The sequence below is a fragment of the Grus americana genome, chromosome 4, assembly GCF_028858705.1.
Source record: "Grus americana isolate bGruAme1 chromosome 4, bGruAme1.mat, whole genome shotgun sequence".
In the NCBI taxonomy this organism is placed as follows: Eukaryota; Metazoa; Chordata; class Aves; order Gruiformes; family Gruidae; genus Grus; species Grus americana.
Window position 1 is genome coordinate 55,251,195 of NC_072855.1, and position 25,402 is coordinate 55,276,596.

At 39.4% G+C, this 25,402-nt stretch overlaps 1 protein-coding gene across 8 annotated transcripts in view; it reads right to left on the reverse strand.

Moving 5' to 3' along the window:
• Nucleotides 1-7,523: 7,523 nt before the first annotated feature.
• Nucleotides 7,524-25,402, reverse strand: part of MANBA (mannosidase beta) — a 59,975-nt gene continuing 42,096 nt past the window's right edge. For 5 of the 8 annotated variants that reach the window (XM_054825657.1, XM_054825653.1, XM_054825655.1 and 2 more), the window contains 8 exons: nt 24,986-25,072; nt 24,252-24,419; nt 21,328-21,546; nt 19,860-20,024; nt 17,983-18,127; nt 11,958-12,100; nt 9,937-10,194; nt 7,524-7,781 (listed from right to left, as the gene is read on the reverse strand). In XM_054825657.1, coding sequence (XP_054681632.1) covers nt 7,557-7,781; nt 9,937-10,194; nt 11,958-12,100; nt 17,983-18,127; nt 19,860-20,024; nt 21,328-21,546; nt 24,252-24,419; nt 24,986-25,072 — 1,410 coding nt within the window. In that variant the 3' untranslated portion in view covers nt 7,524-7,556. Of the gene's footprint in view, nt 7,782-9,936; nt 10,195-11,957; nt 12,101-13,180; nt 13,554-15,620; nt 15,695-17,982; nt 18,128-19,859; nt 20,025-21,327; nt 21,547-24,251; nt 24,420-24,985; nt 25,073-25,402 lie in introns of those variants that run through there. The other 3 variants (XR_008577157.1, XM_054825658.1, XR_008577158.1) reach the window with 3 other exon arrangements.

Here is a 25,402-nt window from a genome sequence, read left to right on the forward strand (position 1 = left end):
GCTCCATGCAGGTAAGAGGATGAAGGCAGCACACCAAGGAACCAGGCTCCACAAGAGAAAGCATAAGCAATTCAGACAAGTCTTAACAGAAGCATTTAAAACTGATGCATTCTTCCTAACAGGTAACTGTCAAGATATATTTACGTGCCTCATTGTCATATCTGCTCACCTCAGACACAGATTTATCCTTGCACCTTCTTGCCCAGAAAAAGAAGTGCCATTCCTATTTCACAACTGTGATGGGATAAATGAAAAAGTAGTCCTGCCAGGAACCCAGGAATTCACTGCCTGAGAGCTCCTGTCTACACCTGGCTTATAGAGAGAAACCTCTCCCACTTAACTGCTAAAAAGAGGGTAGTTATGGCATAATTCAGTCTTATGTTTTCATTCAGCACAGCAAGTTAGCATGCAGACCTTATTACACCTTGTAGCACAGGGTGTTGTCCCCATTCTATTCCATATTACCTCAGAGGAAACAAAACTGAGAAGGGTATTATTCACTAAGCTCTAAGAAGTCAGGAGTAAGTTAGGGTGTTTTAAGATATATGCATGAACAGCAAGAACAGAGTTTCTGGAGTTAGTTTTTTTTCCATGAGAAGTTTTAGGAAAACTTCCCCAGCAAGCTGTCAAGCTCTCACTCAGAGCAGGGCACCTCTGCACTGTGGCTGGATGAACAGAAGTACTGACAAGGCCCTGTGCCAGGTGGGCTCTTCTAATGCACTGCAGGAAGCCTGATGCATATTTCCATTAGCAATTAAAGCTCTGAGGCTGGAGGTGCGGTCAAAAAGCATCAACCAACAACCTCAACCTGACCCTTAAAAGCTGATTTCATGAGTTTGTCCTTCTGGTGCTAGTCACACTTCCTGGCGCTTTGGTAGGGACTGCACAGATTTAGCTGGAAACGCAGTATTCGCATGGATCAATATTAAAACCAGAAAGGTTATTTAATTAAGCTTTTTTTTTTTTCCTGGAACGTAGAGAGATGTAACCTTTCGGTATCCTCAGTAAAGTTTAGTATTAAATTTTAAATTAATTACAGTGAAGATCAAAATCTGAAATAATTCTGAACTTAATCTGCACTTGCAGTAATTGGAACTTGCTATGTTGTTTTGCTACTGTACTGCAGTAATAGATGCCAGAAACTTGTGGAATGCAGCAAAAGTAAGTTGTGATAATAGAACACCACAGATTTTCTCTACAGTTGACATGGAAAGGATTATTCAGAAAGTTAAACTGCCCTTGATTTTAGATTGTCTGCCACAGCTGTAAGTTTCTGGTGTCACCTTGGGATGTATTTACAAATTTAGAAACTTGATGTGACAGTGGGAAGTTCTAGGCAGCATTCAGAACTTTTATGGACTGCAGGGAGGATAAGAATTCTATCTGCACATGGTGGGGCATGAAGTCTTTTCTCCCTTTTCTGGGCAAGGGAAACATTGTTTTCCTACGCTTAAGGAAAAAGAGCAACTCTCCTCCCTTCCTCCAAGGGGCAAGAATGGTGGTGCCTGTTCATTAGCTCAGAGTGCAATGGACAATACTCACCTACCATCTACAGCTTTCAGCTCTTCTGGAACACACAACCTTCTCTTACAGTAGAGTGGTTCTGGAGTAACTGCCAAATGTGTGGTCTGAACTTTTGATGGCTTCAAAAGATCCCTGCAGCTACAAGCAAAAGACAGCACAAGTTAATTACTTAGGAGTTGCTTTTCTCCATCAGGGTTATGAAGTGGTCTGATGCCCCACTTAGCACTAGGCTGTAGTCTGTACACTATTCAAAGCCTGTAGAGGTTTCCCCATGGACTCATTTAAAAGCAACTGCTACAGAAATTTTTCAACCAGCCATTTACCCTTGCTATTTTCATAATACAGAAGAGCACTAGCACATCAGTGGGCTTCATTACACACTGCAAGGGAAAACACTTGTGAGTGACTTAACATCAGTTAACCTGTGGCACTTGCCAGCATTCCAGCTGCGTCAGCACACACGTGCGCTCACGTGCACATGGACACAGTAGTATTGTGCCCCCCTGGGCTAGCTAATGCAGTGATGTTTGCCAGAAAGACAGGAGCATGACTAGCACCCCCCTTCTCTTTCAGATGTGCAATCACCTCAGTATCTCCTTGTCTTCAGCATCCCAGACAAGAAACTACATTTGGCTGTGGTACAAACCAAAAGCTGTGGATGGGTAGCAGATGGCTACAAACCATGTTGCTGTCTTAAATACTGGGCCTGCTTCTTCATGGAAGCTCCCCTGCTATCCTCAGCTCCTCACCAGTGATGAGGCTGGGCAACCCAGCTACAGCTTCCTACCAGTGCCACAGAACAACTCTTATAACAAGAGATCAAGCTTCCCATTATTTCTTTCACAGGAAACCAGCTGAGGGCTGGCTCACACCATTGCTCCTTTACAGTTGTTGGGGAAGTGAGCTGAAGCCTGCTGTGCTGAATGCTTAAATCCTGGTGTATCCCATGCTAGTTGGTAAAGACAGAATCACAGGGCCAGCATGTCAGACTATTACTATCTAGCTTATTTACAACAGGCAAAGGAGAATTACTACAAGAGAAGAGAGATAAGCTGCAATGCTGGCAAAAGTCTGACAATCACAATGGCTGCAAACAGGTATCAAAGGCCAGCATTTGAGGTTTTGATTTTTCACCACCATGAAAAAGGACTGAAACTTTTGGCTCCTGCATCTGACAATGGCATGCTTCCCCAACCAGGCCACCAGCTTGACAGACTGCACTCATTCTTATTTAGAGCTACTGTTCTGGATTACCCATCTGCCCTGGGCCGCAGAGCCTGACTTGATCCACAGGCCAGTGGTTCTAATACGCAAGGGTAACGTCCCTTCTACCACAGCCATTTCCCTAAACAGTGTCAACCAGGTCCCCAGCCAGCAAGTAAAAAACCCATGCAAAGAAAGAGCAATACTGAATCACTTTGCACTCACAGAGCCCATCAGGAAAGCTCAAGATCAACTTCCAAAAGCAGACACACACACCCCACCCCACCCCCACCCCCCCCCCCCGCCAAGAACAGGTCGTGGCAAGTGACCAGACTCACCACCCTCCTCCCGACTAGACCTTGGTTTGTTGTTTCCCTTCATGCTGCAGCATGTTTCCTTTGCTGTGGTTGCTTAGACCAAGGACACCTCTATTTTAGCTGTGATGCACACTAATAATAAAAAGCAACATTTACAGGTCTTTACTAACTCTAGTTCCTACAGTAAGATGGCCTTTCATTAATGTTGGCAGGGACAAAACCAAGTCATTTTAAGGTTCTGTAATTTTCACTTAAGTTTTGTTTTTTCCACCCTAATTAAACTAAATTGGGGGCTTCTAGTTCACTGCCTTGTAACATCTGACTGGAAAGCAGAGTTATGTAAACTGGATTCCTTGACTGGAACATGTCCTCAAATATTCAAACTGAAAGTTTCTGAGATGACAACTTATCGCTCAGAGGGCAAGAAAGAAAACTGTGATTCTGAGAATGTAAAGGCTGCCTCATAAGCTACAAAACTGAACTGTCCTTTACGGAGAACAAGTCCCTGGCCTGTTCCTCTGCACCTGACACTGTACAGGTCACTGAAGCGATCTCTGCAACACATCTCCAAAAACAAAAGGGGGACTAATAAAAGTACTGAAGACAGATGTGCCTCTAAAGCAGAAAAATTCTTCAGGCCCCAAGGTATGCAAACAGCAGGTAACAACAAAGAGCTATGAACACTTATTAAGAGAGAGGGACTTTAGATACATTCACATGCTTCTTTCCTGGAAAAGATGTAGAAGAACTTTGAAAGGGTTCCAAGGAAGTGCTCCAGTAAACTGGAGCAAAATAAGTCTTCCTTGTGTAGCAGAAAGTACTAACGAAGACATGCCTTCTAAAGCTCAAATGGTCTCTGCAGGTCCTGAATGGCTTCAGAGCTAAATCTCTGCCAGTTTTAGGACAACTTAGCCAATGCCATACAGCTGTCTTCCAAAACCTGCTCTCAAGTTCTGTTCTGGAAGGGCATTTGTAATGGCTCCTGCTGAGGGGAACTGTGAATGCTCCATTTGCCATCTGTGGAGAACAGCCCAGAGGGAGCCCAGAAGCAAACAAAGCCATCAGCAGAAGCAAACCCAGTAACCCTTGAACAAAACATGGCAAGGCTGCACCCTGAAAGAATACTGATGAGGCCATTCCCTTCTACTGTTACCACCAATAGTTTAATGATACTGGGGAGAAGCACCAGACACTTACCAAATGCTTTTCCTAACGCTCCTGCTGCTGATCCCCAGCCCATCGGATAGAACTGGCAACACAGGTACCACGGAGTACTGCAACAGCTACAGATGAATGTTTAGATACCAACAATGGATACTCTGAAGAGCTCTTCACTGTTGCATTCCTATCTTTGCCCTAATCGGAGACAAAGGCAGAACAATGTAATCAAGTATAGTACAGTACATAACACCAAAAGTACCATGGGGAAATGATTCACCAAGGTACACATTACAGCCACTGCTGCACGGGGGAGAGAAGAAAATAGGATCTATAAATACATACCAACTACAACACCAGGAAACCAAAAGAACATATTAAGGATATTAAGACAATAATGGCAGTGAACCTCCCCCATTAAATTCTGTTTCAAGCTCAAGCACTTGGCTTAACCAGTTGCTAATCTTTCATAACAGCACCTAGTGCTGAATTAAAGTGTTCCAGTGAGAAAGAATGGACCCACTCTTTAAGGAGCTTCTGACCTTCAAAAATAACAATAGTTAAAAAATTGCCTGAACCTTTTTATGTCAATCTGGTAACTGCAGAAAGCAACAGCAAAAACCCCAACATTTTATAGAAGAATGCTCTTCTGCCTAACAGTGCTGATAGGCATTAGGTGCATAGCCACTTTAATTATTGATCACATACCACATAATTTCTTTCATGATTTTGCCTAAAACTCTTGACAGGCTGAACAAGGTCATAGTTATCCAAATTCATGTTTTATGGCTTCTAGAGATCCAAAAGCTCTTTTCTACATCTCAGGCTTCACTCATATTCTGAAATGCACCAAGAACAAGTATCATCAATCTTCAGATAGTCCTCTTGATTTTCTTTGAAACAAGTACTTCTGTCAGAGTTCTATTTATTTAACACTATTAATTGTCATTTTAAATTCTATCTACACATTGCCGAAATAGACATTTCTACATCAATGTAAGATAAAGACATCAACCAACCCACCCTTTCCCTAAAACACTGAAGCAATATTTATTCCATGTTTTCTTCACATTTTTCCATCCTTACCTTATATTGACTCTATTGCTGCTTTGATTCCAGGACATGGAAAAAACTGAAGGTTTTTTTTCTTGTATTGTTGGCCCACAATGCCTCTCAGATGATAACTTTTAAATTCCTCTATCAATTGCATGCATTTTCTGTTACTCGTTACTGTCATTTTCCCTGTTAATTTTATATAACCTATATATATTGGCACAGACACATTCATATTTTGATTACTTTCATGTTTTCTTTCAATTAGGACAAGTTCTGAGTCAGAAAAGCCCTCCTATGCAACTGCAGTTAGTTGTTTTGGTGACATAATAACACATTTGCAAGCAGCTTCCATTTATCATTTCCCTTTCATCTATAAGTTTTTCCTCCTGCTCACGAGTATGTCAGTTTTGGTAAACGCTCAATTCAAAAAGGACTGGAGATGGCCAAGCATCAGTCAATGTATTCATCTCTTTGCCCATTAAAACTGTGATTGCTGCAGGAAACAACTCCCAGTTCCAAGTTCTCTAACTGACCAACGGAGCGCACAAGTCACTCTCCTCACGTGCACTCCTGACCCCCAGCAAGCATCACCCATGTGGTGCTTTTACTACAAAGGCGGACATCAACAGTAGAGCTTGTTCTAACACCTCCTTCTATGAAGCGCTGCTTCTGCTAGGTCCTTTGCAAGACAATTAGTACTTGCTTGGACCGTGAGAGGATCCTTGTGGAACCCCAGCAAGATCCCAGCTGTGTTTCAAACCATATCTGACAGACAAGCCCAATGTTCAGCAATTGGCCCAGGGCTGAGTGGCCTGGATTTCCTGACAGCCAAACCCTCAGGCTTTCAGCTCCACAGCCCCCCCATGCTGAAGCAAGCTCATTTTCTTTGTATCAAATGCCAAAGTGAGACATTTCGATGGGAAACCTAAACATTTAAAAAAAAAAACCAAACCAAACAAAAAAACCCCACCACATACTCAGAATAGAAGGTGAAGCACCATTACTCTGTATGGACTAAGTTGTTCAACATGCCACCAGATCTAATCACGAGTCAACAGTGTCTTCTATGGGGAACCCACACACAAAGAAGCAAAATTAAGATGTTGAGGTTTTCCTTTGTTGATGTCCATATTTTAAAGGTAGCATACACACACAAAAGACAAAAAAACCCACCCAACACAGAATTATGACACAATTTGCTTGAAAACACAGCTAAGCCAACTCCTCCTCTAGAAGGAGATGATCAGTGTGGAGCACTGGGCTACTCACGAGGAATGCCAGGAAGTAGAAGAATGGCTGTACAGCAATGTCTAAGAACAGCAGCCCCTGCACCATGCTTCTACTAGAGAAAAAGCAGTCACTTTTAACTCTGTCGTCCTCTCGCATGACCATTTCTTCCCTGTACTGCCTCCTTTCTCTTTGCACCTTTGGTCAACTCTTCTCCTCGTTCCTTTTCCCACAGCCAGGTATATCTCGTACTATGCCACATTACAGAGGATCTCATGCAGCAGCAAAAGGTTTGTGACTGCACCTCTTTTGGAAGAGACAATGCTAGATGCAGAGCTCTCAAGATTATTGCTCACGTTGCATGAAAAGAGAGAAGAAAACAAGTCTCGTACTCGATTCCTCTTTCAGAAGGGGGATCAGATCTGCCTGATGCTTGACTAGACAGCTCAGGTTTCATGTCTATTTGGAAGCCTACCTTGCAGGAGGCAGGCAGGACACCTGACAGAGTGACAGCCATAGATCTGAAAGGGTAGAACTAGTGCCCTCCTGATTTGGCTGCAGATAGATCAAACCACTCCAAGTGGGGGAACACCTGTGGAGGTGGCCCCAGCTTCAGTCCCTGCCCTTCTCCCTAGCCCCCAGCATACCTTGCTGTTATCCTAAGATGAATTTCCACTTATGGCATAGTGAAACCAGAAAAAATATGGATTTTTACAACCATAGTCTGGAGGTACATATTTCTGTCACCTCTTAGTTAGGATGAATTCACAATCCACGTTAACTGGAGAGCTCAGACTAGCTCTCTTGCACTGACTCACTCCTCCCATTTTATACATGGGATATATTTTTTCCATTACCTGAGAAAGCCTTACTTTCAATGCACCACATATATTATATGCAAGCTTTGCTGTGGATATCTTTACATTGAACCAGAAGTTAAAATTCACACACGACAGGAAAAGACAGTATGTTCTTCAGTCCAAATTGTACATCACTTCAACTTCAGTTAAATTCTTCTAGTTTTTTTCCTCTTGCTTCTAGATAAGGAGTGAAACAGGAAATGAAGTTTCCTCAGAGAACATCCACCAGAGAGGTCAACGTTAGCGACTTTTCTAATTCTTCAGTGCTGGTAGGTTCCCAAGGATAAAACACAACCACTTTCTTCTTTTCAGTCATGATGAAACCATTATCACTAAATCTGCCTTTTATACTCCCTACATCCAGAGAAACAAAAGGAGCAATTGCAGTGGTCTGAAGAACAAATATATAAATGTCATCTTGTTGGGATACAGAGGCCTGGAAGAGAAATAAATAAGTAAATTAAAACACACATGTTAAAGAACCACCCAGTTACACCCAAACTGGGCAAGACCTGCATATCAGTAAACAGACTGAGCAACCATATTTGATCAAAGTTACTATTCTCTTACGGAAATCTCTTCTGGAACAAAAGGTTAAATCAAGACAATTAATATGTAAAAATCATGCAAAAAACTGCAAGTGTTATTATAGCCTTCCTACAGAATACTACAGATTGTGGAAAAATGCCTTCAAGTGTTATCACTCTACCATCATCTTATGAAAATAACCAAAGAAATAGTAATCTGACTTGTACCTAGTACTGGTATCCTACACTCACTGCAGTGAAAGAGATTTCACCAACACACTTAACTTATAAATTCACAGCTACTAAACTAGAAATACACAGAAGCAAAAGATGGCAAAAACCACAGTAACACAGGAGGTCACCTCATCTTAATGGAACATGGCCGTGAAGTCCTTACATTACATTTAGGAGGCAGCTATATTGTGAAATCTAAGTTCTATCATTAGTTAATCTCAGAGAGGCTTAAAAGCACAACCAGGATGCATTTTGATGCAGCACTCCTCATTCATCATTACAAAATATGCTACATCTTTTTAAAATACCAATTAACTACACTTAAAAAGCAGACAAATTATGTTAAGTGCAGAAATCACATCCCGCTTACAAGAAAAACAACACTATTCATTTTTAAGAAAAAGCACACATCATTTACATTTTATGTTTTCTGAAGAAACACTAAAGTCTTCATGGTTTTTAACAGCAATTCTATGAAGAGTAGTGCTTGGATTAGCAAAGTATTTGAAAGTCTAGTTAGTTTATTAGTAACTATGTATAGAAGCACCAGCTTCTCATAAAGCAGAATATTTTTTTAAATCACAGCTGCATACTTTCTTAAAATAACCACTTTGCATTTATCCTTGCTAGCTATCCTTATTAGTTAGTATTGCAGAGACAACGAAGCCATGGGAAAAAGGAGTGAAATTTCCCAACGATGCTCCAGTTACAGAGCTTTTATTATTGATGATGTCATCCACAAAAAACACCCAGCATGACTCAGACTCCAGATTGTGCCACCAGCTAAAAAAAAAAAAAAAAAAAAAAACACAAAACACAAAACCAGGCTGATTTCTTCCCTTTGTATACTCAGGAGGCAGGCCATGCTGCCATGAAAGAGATAAGAGGAGAAAATCTGGCCTTTTTTTTTTTTTTTTGTAAAGCAATTATGCTGGTCCAGATTCAAAGAGATTAAAGACCTCTATTGCCCCCTTGTTTAGTTTAGTTCTAAAGAGCAAAGCTGCAGTTTGGAAGCCAAATGTGAGAACACACAGGTCCCCATCCTGCCAATCTGCTGATTAAGAATTTTGCAATAAGATTTACGTGCTAAGAAGTGAGGCTTAACAAAATGTGTGCGCACGCACACAAGCATACAGAGCATGCTTGCTCTCTATATATAGAGCACGCTTGCTAGGAGTGGAAGAGATCTAGGGAAAGCAGCAAATTGACTAAATGACAGTGTTATACAACACTGATGCTTTTTGTGCCTGTTCAGAAGACTGACATACTTGCCAGATATTAAGAAATAATCACTATTATGCAAATCAGAACCCTTAGCTGCAAATCCTTGCCCTCCAGGAGGGGGAAAGGAGCATGCAATATTGCATGTTAGCAACAGTACACTGATCTGAGAGTCTGAGCACTTGAAGAGGAAATACTGCTGACAATAACACATTCCACACTCAACATAACTAGCATCACCTAGTACTGACATACAGTACTGCCTTACAAGCCAAAACACTTGCCGTGATGCCATTTGCTACCTAGAGACAAAAAGAATGAAAGGAACAATGATACAGCAGTCAAGGTCAAAGACAGTCAAAACAAGTTAAATGGAGACTTCATTATTTAAAACAAAAAACCCCCACCAAAAACCCACTAGCGTTATTTAGATATGCATACTGTGACACAGGAAAAAAAAATTATTTTGAACTCAACATGGAAGCTAGAATTGCAACAGCTAAGGAGAAAGAACATTACGTGGAATCAGACACTGCATAGCAGGCAAACAACTCAAACCAGTAAGATTAGCAAAACCAAATACAGTAATTTAGCATGAGTGATGCTTACACTAAGCCAGGTCTTTTCTAATCCTACAGCATCCTTTAGTGATGAAAGGAAGTGATGGTTCGTAGGACTCTGGAGCCCATCTTCTCCTACAAGATGGAAAGTAATAACGCAGGTCTTCCTGGTACAATTTCTGCATCTTTCCAGCAAGTCGTTTATGGACTCCTTGTAGATGGGGACAGCACTTTGTGCTTTAACAGTCACACCGTCTTTGGCAAGGGTGCATACTGGCTCCAGAGAACTCCAGGCATGCACAACAACCTATCAAGCATGTTGAGAGAGCACAAAGCTTAGAAGAAAAGTCACATCTGTGAGAACAAGCCAACATCCTACGTTTCAGATCGCTCATTGCAAGACATGTTCTCCTGGCAGTACCAGCTGTTTTCCACCTAGCAAGAAACTTCACAAAGATTTCAACAATCAATATGGCATAATAATTAGATTATATAAACCTAACAGAAAGTCTGTTTCAAACAGTCTGGATCTGTTGCTGTTCTTGATCTGCAAGGCTTTTTGGTTTTTGCAGGCTCCTTGAGAGGAGGGGGTTGCCAATTCCTGCCAAGGGAATGCCGGGAAATGGAATTAGTGAGTGACTAGTTTGTTGACTCTTTCTTCCCCTCCTGATTAAAAAAGTCAAATAAAGGATTTTCTTGAGATTGCTCAGTGTTATCTGATGTAACCCAACTGGGTAATCTAGAGCTTCTGCACAATCACTGTTAAACAGAAGCAAGCTGCATCATCTTAAAAGGGATTATGGAAGTTATATTAATACAGTAAAATACATTCCTAGAGATCACGCATGCATTATGAATGCATCCTTATGTTAAATAAAAAGGAAAAAGCATAATTTGGCAGATAGAATGCTGTAATTCTCATTAAGTGCCTATCTCTTCATACAATTTTGGTTATTTTTGACCTTAACAGGGGTCTGTAGTCAGGAACAGATCTTAACTCCTTTCAAAACTTTTAAGTTCCAAATTTGCTTGAAGTGAGAAATAGAGTATTTGTCAGAACAACCCTACTGCCAATGCTTCTCTGATGTTATCAGAGAATCTGAATTTAAGTCTGTTACAGTAACTCAGACCAGAAATAAACAATTTCATTACGTGCAGTCCTACTCTAAGAACTGGCATCCAGAAATTGCAACCATTTTCTACACTATATATAAGTAACCTTATAAATCTGAAAATTCATGGCAGCCCACCAGACACAGCAGTGAACTAGGAATTGACACACTCATACCACTAGTTCCAAAACGGCTAGCGAGTCATTCCAGGTCTCTACGTCTATTTTTCCACCCTTCCCAGCCTTTTCACATGGGACGCCCTTTACATCAGGAATAGTATGCAAAATGGCCCCTAAACTCATTTGGGATCTGGTTGCCATATTATCAACAGCAACAACATGTAACAAATTGAAAAGCAAGACTGTGTTCTATAGGACAACTCAGCAGCCCAAATACTGTCTAAGAAATCCTAACAGTTTCTACAACATTATCAGAAAACAGTTAAGGCATCAGTTAAGGCATCAGTTGTAAAATGGTGACATTGCAATTAAAGTACACCTAGATGTTCTGTTGATATTTCAGAAAATAATCTAGTTCTTTTCCCCAAAGCAGTATAGTTCGAGTACTGGCAAGCAATGGTACAATTTTCCTCCTACGCACACTTATTCAGTTAATCTAGTTCTAACACCCAGGGAACAGTTTTGTTAAGCAGTGAGGTACCATTTTTCACACTTTCTTCTATTTAACCATCAATCCCTTTAAGATTTCAACAGAATAGTTAATTTCAGACCCATACCTACAGGCTATAAGCAAGGCAATTAGTTCCTTGTTCTGTGAAGCAGTACACACTACTATAATAAAGGGTAACATCGCCCCTCAGGAGATTAAAAACAAGAATTGCACCTCATTGTGTTTGAGCATGGACTTACTGAAGCTTGTCTATACAAAGATGTACTCATTTCAGCTTCTCACATTTTTGCAGGATGGACACAAGAGTAGCAAGAGAGGCGTCACTTACCCTCAAAGTCAGCTTGTGGTCCACATGAAGATCTGACACACCATAAATGTACAACACACCTTTGTCTTCGTAGGCCACAGGCAGCAGTGGTGCAAAGAAGTTCTGGGCAAAATAATGGAGCAGTTTCCACTTGCCACCATACTCTGAAAAGGGTTAAAAGGGAGAAAGATTCAGACTGAATCCAAGATTGCCATAATCCCTTCCTGTGCTCTCTGGTCTTGCAATGGCAATATAATATTCCCCTCCACCCTTTTTCATCTCTATCAGGTGCAGAGAATGACTAAAGTTACTCTTGTTTTCTTCCAGTCAAGACTCTGCTCTAGAAGGGTTCTGATGCTCTTTCAAGCTTTTTCCACACACGCCCCCCGCAAAAAGGTCACATTTTTTAAGTGTTGGTCCCATCATTGCTATGCTGTTATTCAATTTTAAAAAAGCTTTAAGCACAAGTGACATTAACAAAACTGACACAGCATCCTACACACTAAGCAAGCAGCTGGAGCATCTATGTTGTTGAGAATCCTGACAAACACATGGGCATTGGTGGCATTGCCACAAACTACCACCACTGTAAAAAGACAATGAAGTCTGACTTTTGGTGCTTAGACAAAGTGTTCTCTTTCCCTTTTTCTAGTCCTCCTCTTTCAGTTCTCCCTTCAAGAAGCATCAATAGCAATGAAGACAAAAAGCCAACTTCTCAAACCAAAGACAGCTCTGAGTTAGGCAAAATGAATTTGCCAAGATTTAGAGACAATGCTTACTGTATGGGATTTAGTAGACACATGATGTAGACATATGCCAAATAGTTCGCTTTGCCTATTTGATGGAAAGCTGTATGTCATTACTTTGAATACTTGGATAGTCTGCCATTAACAAACTGGAAAAGCCATCAAACATTGTGTCCTCTCAAAAAAAAATGCAATTTTGCCAGATGCAACACCACTACACAACCATTTTGAAAGAAAACCTGCTTCCATTTCTTCCTCTATTAATTTTCCATTTAGCACCCACTGTCAGCATTTTAACTCTGTCTTTGCTCAACCATTATCTAGTCATTGAAATGGCACTAAAAAGAAGTAGCAAGTCAGCTGCATTGTCTCATAAGGAAAGAGAAGTTAGATACCAGTTACATTCTTGTTTCTAGCTCTTTGTTTTATACAGCAGGTTTAAAGTTCAGAGATGCTGAAAAATATTTCCAGTAATATGTTTTTGTTGTAACTAATTACCTGTGGTTTTGGTGCTTGTACAAAGCTCTTAGCCCTTTCAAATATTTCATAGTTAAAGATTTCATCCAGTGATGTAGTCTTTAAAGGGTGCATTTGGGGCTTTCACAGGCAGACCTGCACATGCTCTGCCTGCGCTCCAAAGATATGAATGAACTTTATTGAGAGCAAAATGCATTAGCTCCAGCTTCACGCTTTGCACATCACCTTGTTTTCAGCAAGCTCACAGCCAGCTAGCTTGGAGAACAGGCAAGAAAAGCTTGTATCTGCCTGGAAAACCCACACAAGATTCAACTGTGCTATGAGATCAGATTTGCCAACAAAACACCACTGGCATTCAAGTTAATAGCACTGAAGCAAACAGAAGAGATGAAGTCTGAAAGAAAAGAGAGGAGAGGCTGCTGAGTTTCTTCAAAACAGACTGTTGATAAACGGATGAACACACTCAGCATATTGGTGCTGTTCAGTATATGAGCAAAGCCACATTCTTGCATTCCAAGGACAATTCCTGGCAGAAAATGTTGGTGGTCTAAAGGACAATTCTGCCAAAAACAGGGAGTGCTAACAAATTACTTTTCAGGGCCATGAAACTTGAGAAGATAAGACATTTGGATTGGGAATGGATTATCTGAAACAGAGTAAACTATGGGGCAGCATCTGATCTAAAAAAATAAAAGCAGTGGGTCTTGTACGAGAAATGGGCATTGTGCCTAACCTCAGGCTTTGGGAGGGGCTGAACTCTCTGAAGCCCTCAGGATTGCCACAAGATTCTCAGGAATTTCAATTGTCAGTGCAATAGATGCTGCTCACTGCAGGCCTCAGAGCCCACCACGAGCTCAGACAAGTTACCCAGCATGGGCTGAGGTTTCAGTGCCTCTTGACTTGAATTTTTTCCTCAGCTTCATTTACATGATGAAAATCTAGACTTCAACTGTCTTAAATATGAAAATGAACAATGCAATTGAAGTAGAGCAGTTTCTGTTACTTAGTGTAATACAAAATCTCATTTCTTCTCGAATGGGCCCTACCCTCAATTTCTGCTGTGCTAGCAGGGTTACATAACTACATTACAGTGGTTACGGGAGGAAAGAGAGAAGGTTTGCTACCTAGGCAGCAGATACAGAGATCCTCAAGAAACCCATGGAGTGGAGAAAACAACTCAGACTAAGCTTGGCATTACACTTCTGCAGGGAAAAACAAACAAACAAACAAACAAACAACCCAACCAACAAGCAAAAGCAAACAAACCACACACTTAAAAGTTTGTACCATCTCAAAACTCGTTCTAAGGTTCAAATACTACAGCTATTGGTTTGGGATGTTTGTAAACATCACTAGTCTGCTTATCTCAGATCAGCTTTTTAAGGTTGATATTTCCCATCCCAAAAGGTCTAGAGCCATTCTGAAGAACAAAGTTCAACTGCTGGAGCAGTTTCACACAGGTCTTTCAGCAACAGGATCTTGGTAATACAATTGTCGAAGTAACTTCAGACAACATGGAGAACTGAAGCTCACTGATTAAAATAAAAGCCACATTCTTCAGCTTATCTGTTGTCTTGATTTCCTTAAGACCAGAGTCATCTTTCTTGATTTAAAAATAGACAAGTTGCACATAAAATACTCCCTCTGCCCCAAAAATGGATGCAAGAAATCTGGAGATCAGGTAGCTACCGTGAGAAATCTCTGGGCTTAAACTTTCCTGTTACAGACATGCATGCTCAAAGGTAACACTCAAGCTATTTAAAACAGCCCTGGGGTGGTTTTCTCCGCCTCCCCCCACATTTAAATGAATGCTTAAAGAAATCCAAGTTCCCTACATTTTTCCTGATAGTAACATGGGGTCTGCACTCTCTGCAGTACCAAACTTCAGAACAGGAACCTAAAATTAGGTTTGGAATGAGACCCCAGTACTCTTTTTTCCTGACTGTTTTCTCAAGCCTTCTACACTGATAGCAGGAGTGAGAACAAACAGTTCTCCCTGGAACAGATTTTAAATTAATCACTTCACGCCATTAAATGCAACCTGAGAAACATGCTGCTAGTTCTTTCCTCACCTCAGTCTCATGAATTCAGACCTATTACTCTCCATAATAGCCTGTGGTTTCAGCTCACCGGGGACTCTAAATATTGAGCCTGCAACAAAAGCCAGTTATCTGTTCAAGGGAATCTCACAACAACTGAGCTGGGTACCTCAAGGTGACACCTGTGTGGGAGTGAAGTAAATTGCCATGCTTTTCACCAAAACACACTGCATAGATGCTAAAGCATTCAACATGGAACAACGGGCTCCACGACTAGGTGCTAACAACCAAAAGCCAGTTACGGTAAAAGTGTTCAGTTCTGAACTGAAGACAGAAGTACTATGCAGGAGTTCTGTGCTGTGTTTTCATTCAATCCCTAGCAAACATCTTAAAAGTAAATTAAAAGAAGAAACATTTGCTACCTTCTTCCCTCTCCATTTCATGAGGAAACACTTCTGCTTTGTACAGGAAATTATGTAAGTCCCTCCATGGCTCTCTGCGAAATAAGGTTTAAATAAGAAGCACTCATTGGTGATACTACTGTGCCATCTAACAACATGCACAAATGTGTTTTTGAAGTGCAAATAAAACTAATTTATCTGAAGTTTTGCATAATTTCAGCCATTAGCATTTCAAAAATCCCTCTACTATGCTACCTAATTAAATGAATATTAAACCTTTCCTCATTCCACTGAGGGAATAGAACAAAACAAAGGGACAGCTGTATCTCTGCTGAGCTTCTTTTCTGTAAACCAACTTCAACAACATATGAATAATTCAAGTATTTGATATATTTTCTACAATGACATCAGCTCTGTACTTAAAAAGACATTTCTGGTCTCCACAATCACTTCATCTGTCAATACACCTGTCTTTACAAAGAGACATTTTTCCAAACATCTTTTTCTCTTGAGGCACTTAAACTTTAAGAGCATCAACCATTGCTAGAATCATAAAAATTAACGTTGGGATATTCCATTTCCTAATAAAAGTCTAGAAAGTGCAGAAAGATAAGCATTATAGTTGGACCACTGCCTTAACATTTAAATAAAATAGTCCATTTCTTCTGCTGGTTTGGTTTCCTTTGTTGGTTGCAGCTACTTTGCTTGGATGAATGGGGGTGGGGGAGAGAGAAAAAAAGACAAAAAGAAAAAGGGAGTGGGACAAACATCTCCCAGAGAAAGAAGGGGAGGATGGGGTGGGCTAATTTTTTTTTAAAGCAAGGCCAAAGGGCATTTTGTTCTCAGGACAGCTCAAGAACGTCACAGTAACTCCTAGCTTTTTCTAGTTCACTCACATTTCTTCACACAAAAAATTCTTAAATAAAGATTTTCTAAAACAGAATATGAGAGAAATAACTAAAATTGAAAGAGAATCTACTCAAGTCCTATACAGCTGCCATAGAACAGCTTCTGCATTTCAAAATGACTTCTAGTCAAAATGTTTGGGAACATGAAACATGGCCACCTCATACCACACATTCCTCCCCTATTTCTTACTGCTTAGGTGACTTATCTCTGTATGTCCAATTACTCCATTTTTGTGTTTAAAAGGAAAAAAAATGTATAAGGAGATATCATGTGCATATTAGCAGAATAATTTAGTCACAAAGAGTGATTCACCTCACCTGACACTGAGTTAGACACCAAATCTCAGCTAGTCATCTCCTATAAAGAGCTTCTTGGAAGCTACACTGGGTGAGAGGTGTCATATGAAGTTCTATGAAAATCAAATTCAGCAGGGAGAAGATACTTCATCCCACTTAGTAGACTGCTAAGGACACAATGACTCACACTCTGGAGATAACCATCTTTCCCCCAATTGACTACAGAAGAAATCTAGATGCCTAGCCTTTACATACTAAATCCCATCCTGCTCAGAACAGGATCACAGTTCTAAAGCTTTTGGGCAGTGCACTACTGGCTACTGAAGAGAGAGGTTTTGATCATTTTACCATGAGGACCACGGGGAACAAAATCAACTAAATTTGTTGGGATTATGGAAAGCATAATTATACATGGGTGCTCCTTCTTACCCTCCTGTCCCACTAGCTCCCTTTGTCCACTCTCACCCAGGGTGGCTGGGTACACATACGCATCTGTACAGCTGAGCCAATAAATATAATCGAGGATTTTTAGGACCGGGCCCTTTTAGAAAGAAAATTTCTTGGAAGTCTCCAATTTTAAAAGAAATGATCTTTCTAATTTTAAGAGAACTAAACTTGCAAAAAGTGCACAATTTCTCTGGAAAAACCTGGATGATATTTCACACACAATTTCAGGAAGATCCAGCTCTACATAAGAAAAGCAAGAGTAGTTGAAGGTTTAGCTCACAAGGGGGTTGTGTCCTCTATCTTAACCATCACTGCTTCCTAACAGGCAGCTTTGTCTGGCTTTAATGATATTTCCTTGGGAGAAATTACAATAGTGCTTAAATGAAAAAAATATATTTTTAAGAAATTGGGAGTTACATACAATTTTAACTTCCATAAACTAAACCTTGCTAAAATAAGGGTAAGAGTTGGAGCTGCTAAGTCTGTACTTAAACAGCAAAACTTCCATAGGAAAAAAATTGCTTTGTTCTTTACCCACTTCCACAGACTATTAGGGTGACCCTGAAAAACACTTCTCTGGAAAGCATTTCTAAAGGATAGACATGTTCAAGGTTTACAAAGTTGCCCAAGAGAGACAGCAGAGCCATACTTTTTATTCTGATACTTCCAGATGAGGAAAACAAAACAAGACTGATAGTTGGTGCTTTTTACCAGACCGTCACAAAACTTACCCAAGGAAGCCCATGAAGGTGCCTGCCAAATGTCATTGAGTTGCCAGTACAAGGCTCCCATTGTGTGTCCTTCTCCATTGATTATTTCACTTTGACTAAAACGATAGAATTCAGTTTCTGTCTTTATACACTGAGCCTGCATCACCTTGGTCAAACACATAAAAAAAAAAAAAAGGAAAATTTTGGTGTATTGTATTTTACTTTACTTTCAAAGCACGTGTGTGTGTTAACACATAACACAAACTTCACAGCAATGGCACGTATCTTTATACTCCTGAAGACTCAAGTTCAAAACACCTGCAGTGCAGTGGGCCTCTGCTTGAAGGAGATCTATTCCTAGCAGCTCCCAGCAGCTTTACAAGCAGTATCTTTACAGAAACTCCAAAGGGGCCAGAGTTCCATCCAGCGAATATCACTGGGCAACAGGGTCTTTGAAAGGCAAATGGAAGGGAAAAAATTAATTTTTTTTTTAATTAATGTAAATAAAAGCCCCAAGACTTTCAAAATGATGTTATGCTGCACTACCTCCAGTATACATTACCATGATGTCCACATCCCTATACACTGAACACAACACAAATTCCCAGTATATACTCAAAATTGCGCACCAAAAGAGCAACCTTTTTTCATCTGCACTCCCACTTCTTCTCTCCTTTTCCACCTTGTCTTTAAAAAAAAGACTTTTCAGAAGTTTTCATTGGCCAAATTCTCAACAGAAACCAAACAGCCTGTTATTTTCTTCACAAAGCATGTTACTAGGCTGGGGAGGTATTAAAAGTCAGTCTCAAAATAAAGGAAAAAAGTTATTCTTTAAGACAAATGAAAAAGTAAAGGTAACACTTCTAGTTAACCGCTAGAGCCAAGTTTACTCTCCTTATCCTTTTTGCTATCCTTATTTTGCAGAAATTCTCATAGCTTTTTGAATCAGGACCTCACTGTGCGAGTTTTACCCGTTTTCAATTTCACAGCATCATCTATCCTTGTTCTTTTGTCATCAGTGTCTAAAGCTCTCCAGCTGTTTTGTTTTTATATAAAAACTTGCTGACAGCAGTTCTAGTGAATGTGCAGTTATTCCCACCAAGACTGTTTCTGAAATTCTTGGAACACAACAGAAAGTAACAGCACTTTAAGCTTGCCTAAAAGCATTAAAAAGTTACTTAACATCATTTAAAAGTCACATAGAAATCAGGAAGAAAGAAACAAGCATGAGGTAAACTACTATGGATGAAGAGCAAAATATAACCTATTGATTTGGAGAAAAAACCCACAAACACAAAACCACCAACAAACATAAACCAAAAAACCCCTCCAGATTTTCTAAAATATCAGCATCTGAGTCCGTAACAAAAAGAAAAGCTACTATTAGTCTCACTCCCCAAGAACTGCATTCTCTAGAAACAATCTTGTTTCAAAAGCTCATGTATTCCTTGTGGCAAAATTCAAAGCAGTAAGCCCACAGGAGCCACGTCAGGAGCAAAACATACTCCCTGTTCCAGGGTTGGGTAACAGAGTAGCACTAGGAACAATCCTGTACCAAGGCAGGCCAGCACATCCCTGCATCCCCAGCCAGCTTCAGCAGTGGGCCCACCTGGGGACAGGGACCAAGGTAGCACACGCAGCCAGACTTTCTCCCAGTTGAGCAAGTTTCTGGGAAATTTCCCAAGAAGTATTCCAGCACTTATATGATGAAAACTGGAGTCTCTTTCCAATAGTGAGACACAAACTAGTTCCAAATTAAACTGCACTCTCCAATGCTTAGTGCTGAAACTTTCTGTATGATTGAATATTACCTAGCAGAATAGGCCCAGTTTTAACGGCTGACAGTATCTAATGGAACAAGTATTGACAACTACTTATATTGAAGACAACATTGTTACCTGAGTGAGGTAAATCATATCTTTGAACTTCTTTATGGGATCTGTACTCTGGGGAAGCTTGAAATGATGCCCAATCTGTTGAAGCATCTGATCATTGCCTTTTTCATGGTGTTGTCGATGGAGAGAAAAATTGCTAGTGTAGGACCAGTCCTCAGTGGAGGAAACCTTTAAAAAACCCACAAAAGTAAGAAATCAGAATGAAAAGGCAAAATGTGCATTTAATGACCAACAGGATATTCAGGAAAGGATATCCATTACAGCCTGCTGACATCATCCAAAACCTTTAAAATTGGTAGTATATTTCTATAGGGCCTCATGCAGTCATGCAAGGATTTTGAATCAAACACGCCTTGCTTATACTACTTGCACAAATAGATGAAAACAGACATTGCTGTTGAACCCAGAACAACAACTTTTGGCTCAACAGCATTTAAGTTATTTGTCCTAAGGTTCAGTTTGGCCAAGGGACCTCAGAGGTTTGCTTGCATTCCTAGCGTATCAGAAACACCCTAAATTAAGATGGAAGAATGTACTCTAGTCAAAAACATTTAGGCATAAAAGTTACAGGAGCTAGTAAGGCTATAAATTTTAATAATGTGTATATTTTCAAAACCTGCCTCTGAAAACAAACAAATCGGGAAACAAGGTTTTTTTTCAACTAAGGACAACAATGCAGCATAGCTCATACAGTTATCATTATTGTCAAGTTTTCTTTGTAATTACAGTCTCTATAAAATCTTTTTATTTAAATTTGTTCCTTTTTAGGCTGGATTTAATGATTTTCATTGTTATTAATATGGATGAATGTACTGATTATGTCTCAGATAATACACTTTGCCCAGCAAAATGAAAGGAACATTCTGAACTCCTTTTATTGCATGCATGAATATCAACACAATATTCGTGTCTCTGAACAAATGGACAAACAGCACAGTATGTCTCTGCTCCAACTGGATAAATAAGATACACAATATCTAAATTTAACAGGAGACAAAGCCAAATCCTCTTATATGCAATACATAAAAACCAAATTATTTAAGTAAAAGAAATTGGTAAAAATTATAAAAATCAATACATTTTAGAATTCAGCATTTGTCATGTTTCTTCTGTTTCTAAATGTACACACATCCCTACACACAGCAAAAGGAAACAGAAGTTAGGCAATCATTACTAAGCCATACATTAAATAGAATTACTATTAAAATTAATAGTCTCGTAATAGCTTTTCATCTAAACTCGGTTGCTCTTGCAACATCAAGGTAAATACATTGAACGCTGAAGAGGGAAAAGACCAGTTTCGTCCCATCGCTCTACACCAGCACATGCCTCTATCCCACCTGTGCCATATCACATGTAACAATGTATTATCCCAGCTACAGTTCAGATGCTGTAGTTGGTTGGGAAAAAACTCATTGCCCTCACTAAATGACAGCACAGGGGACAGTAAGGTGTGGAAGCCCAGCCTTACCTTTTCAATTGTACTGAAGGAAGGCCAGGATTGAAATCCATATTCTGAAGCAAAACGAGTTTTAGGATACACTGTCCAGTTCCAGCAGTCATTACTGTAGTCATAAAAGTGAGTGTCACCATAATGGGTATCATAAGGATTCTGGGAGAGCCAACCTTCTTTAACTGACTCCAAGCCATTGGTGGGACTGGATGCAACAAAAGGACGACTCTTATCTTCCTGGGATTTACAAAAAAAACCACAAAAACAAAACAAAAAAATCAACCCCCTCAAAAAGTGATTGGCTTTTATCATCTGAATACATAGACCACATTCTGAAAAGGGGGGTGGGGGTGGGGGGGAGGGGGGGTGGAGAGAACATGCTTTTTTCAAATTTCTGAGTCACCACCTAGGAAACATTTCCCTTTGCATCCTGACATTCATCATCTTTACTTGCTTAATTAGCTTCTTATTTATGTTCTTGGAGGACAGCTGGGCATGATATTGCTTGCTCTGCTGTTCTAAGGGATTCTCTCCTCACATCAAGAGATTTTCTATCTTTATATGCTTCTAAATTCTTAATGAAAGCTATTTAAAGTGTGCCTTGTGAAAAATAAACTCAAGGAACATTAATATTTGATTACTGCGACTTCTTTATGGAAAATCATTACTTTTTCAGTGTTTTTGCAGGAACAAGGCCTTGATTTTCCCCTTTCTTATTACGTAGTCACCTAAATTTAATCCTAACGAAGCCAAGGTATTCTGCCACTAATGCTTGCATGGTAGCATTGCAGGTTATTGTCACTTTGGCTGGCTCTGAGTGTTAAGATAGATGAAACTATAAGAAGGGTTACATTTCAAGTTGTTCAGAGCTGCATTTATTTATAGCCTCAGTAGATTTAATATACTAAATCTTTTAGCAGTACCCTACAAAGTACTGAAGGAATCCTTTTGCAGGTATAATTCATTTAGCACCCTACTTGTAGTAATATAGAGACCTGATTTAGTTACCAGTCACAAGTTACAGCAATTGGCTCCAATACAGCTAAGCACTTAGACATGTGCTCCATTTTAAGAAATAGTCCTGTTCCCCATCTTTTTTTTTTTTTTTTTTTTTTAACATGAGTAATTAATAATTAACTGAAACAATTTACTACATGAGACCCTGGATTCCCTGAAGTCTTTAGCTCAAACTTAGAAGTCTTTTTAAGTTATAAAATCCAGTACTGCTAGTAGTTACAGGTTTCCTCAGCTGACTTGTATTACACAGGACCTGAAATTATTTCACTGCATGGTTCCTTCTGATGCTCAACATAGGTATTTTATGGGTTTCAAATAAAAGAAGGTCCATCCTGGACAGCAACACTGCACAAGTGAACTGTAACTAGAAAAATAGTACCAAGCTAGACCTCCTCACTTTGCTGCATATCCAACTCATGTAGGTAATCACAGAAACACCACAGCATACCTTTACAAACAACTCAGTTAAAAAAAAAAAAAGCCACAACAAAAAAAACCCAAAACCAACCAACCAAAAACCCCAAACACCTAACTGAAATATAGAAATCTAGAATCAAGATGTTAAGCAGGAATAGAAGACACCACTACCATTTAGAATGCATAACTGCCCTCAAGAATGGGATCCTTTGCAGCAGGTTCTTTCAAACCGAGCTTCATTTTTGTTTCCTCATATCTCAACTTTTCCAGTAGAAAGGTATTCTAAATTCTCAGAGTACAGCTACTGTGACAATGCCAGTAACCTCCAATAACAAGCAATAATATTTCTGTCACCTACATGCTGAGTGCCTGTCTTAGCAAAGAGAAACTTTGGGTCATGAGCCTCATAACATGAAACGTACCTCATCCTGAAAAGGACAGAAATTAGACTAAAATTATCATACCCTGAAGTCAGTAAGATCATACTATACAAGGGATAACTGGGTAGGAAAAGGCCACTAGCATTTTTATCTTAACAAAAACTCATACCCTTGTTGAAGAAGAAAGTTCTAACTGGACAAAACTCTTGCTCTATTTTGTCTCTTAGCTAACAGGGGACTTCAGAATAATCACCTGTGGTTCAAGCATTATTTGTTAATCCCTATGCAGTTATGTGACATCAATTTGGGACTTTTAAATCAATTTTACTCCACATAAGCACATAAAAGTTAGTTAAAAGCAGATTCCATTAAATAACTGCAATACTTCTAGGGAGAGAAATAAAACTACAAAAGCTGTGCAAAATGGGTAGTGACAAATCACCATAGTCTTCATGAGGGATTCCAGGTGCTTCTGGTCTGCATGCTCACAGTTTAAGTCTTATTTCAAAATATTTTATTTTGCCTTCATCTACTGTAAAATGCCATTAGTCTGTTTTTCAAAAACACACAATACAATGACTACACACAGCATGAGGACAATGTTTAGCATAGCTTTTGTTTAATCTGCTTAAGCCAAAAAAACTTAAGTCAAATACTGGAAGAACACACTGAAGAAATAACATCTTTATAAATTTCTTCAACTGCTATTAAAAGGCCTGAGGGTTGTTAAATTCTTCTTACAGTACCCTTCAACAAAATCAGGATAAGGGAAATCTGATCATCTAGATTAATTAATAGGTAAGTTGATTTTTGTCTACCAGAAGTGAAGGCATTTGTGGAGGTATTAAAAATAGGAAGGAAAAAAGAAGCAAGATCTATTACATTCTCAGGTCTTCCTTTACATATCACAAAGCATTAGAGATATAAGTAATTTGCTGGTCTGTTTTACTTTGAGGATAACCCTTGAGTTTAGAGAGTTGTTTACAAGAGCTTGGAAAGTACAATTCCTCAATAATGTGCTGTTTTTCATTTTCCAAAAGGATTTAAAAAAAAAAAAAAAGCTCAAGTTGAAAACATTAAACACTTTTGCCAAGCCATATCCTCCTACAGTTTCTTGAGATCACTTACAGTAAGAACTATTTCTCGGATGTTCTTCACATAAAGCATCACGTAGTCCTTAATATAGACTTCTCTGTCAGCATAAGGTATGGAGAACCAGTTGCCGGCAATTGCTGCTTCATTTTCATTGTTACCACTCCACAGAATAATTGATGGATGGGATTTTAAGCGCCTTACCTGAAACACAACTTACAGTTTCAGAAGTCAAGCAAGATTACTTCTCTTAAAAAAAATATCACTTTATTACTACTTGAATTACAAGTCTACATGTATATGACATATGCTGAACCTACAATTCCTTGTTTTATCCACACTGTTCACTATTCCCTCAGCTCTCCACCAGGCTCAAACTTTTGTAATATACACTTACAGAGGGGCAAACTTAATATGCCGACCTCTATCCACCATATGCACGTGTGCCTCCATCCTCATTTACTCCACCACATGTGAAGGGTAAATTCTGTACTAAGGCGTGCTGCAATCATTAGATCTCACTCTCACTGAATGCTCTTAAATATCCTCGAGAAGAAGGCAGTTTGGACATGAGGAAGGCCTATACCTCTGCTCGACTGACTACTCCTACAAGTAGTTAAAGAGGATTTAGCAAGGTTACATTTTGTGTCTGCTACATAAAGGTACAGTAACAAACACTTCCACATAAACATTTTTGGAAAGCTAACTTATGCAGTCAGTCAATCAAAAATAGGTAAAGGAAATAGAGTTTCGACACACAGACAAAATACCTGATGAGAAACTTCTGCTCTTACAGATTCTAAATAGTTCTGGTCAGTTGGATATAGCGCACAAGCAAACATGAAATCCTGCCAAATCTACAGGGAAAAGGAAAGAAAATATAAAAGAAAAAAAATCTGTTAGCAAATCATTTTACATACTTGAAAAATATATGGTTATTTGGATGCACAATCCTTTGATCAGATAGAAGTTATTTAATTCAAAAAGAATTAAACTGAAATGTTCTATTTGTTAGTCTTGTGAAGTACCACCAAAACAATCACATTCTCCATGGGGCTCAATATGTATATATTCCACTGTGGTTTTCCTCAGTATCAGAGTTACAAAGTATTTACCCTTAGGAATCAGATCCTGATAGCCTTCACTGATGAGTGGAATATTGCTCAGTAGATGGAGTTCAATAAGTT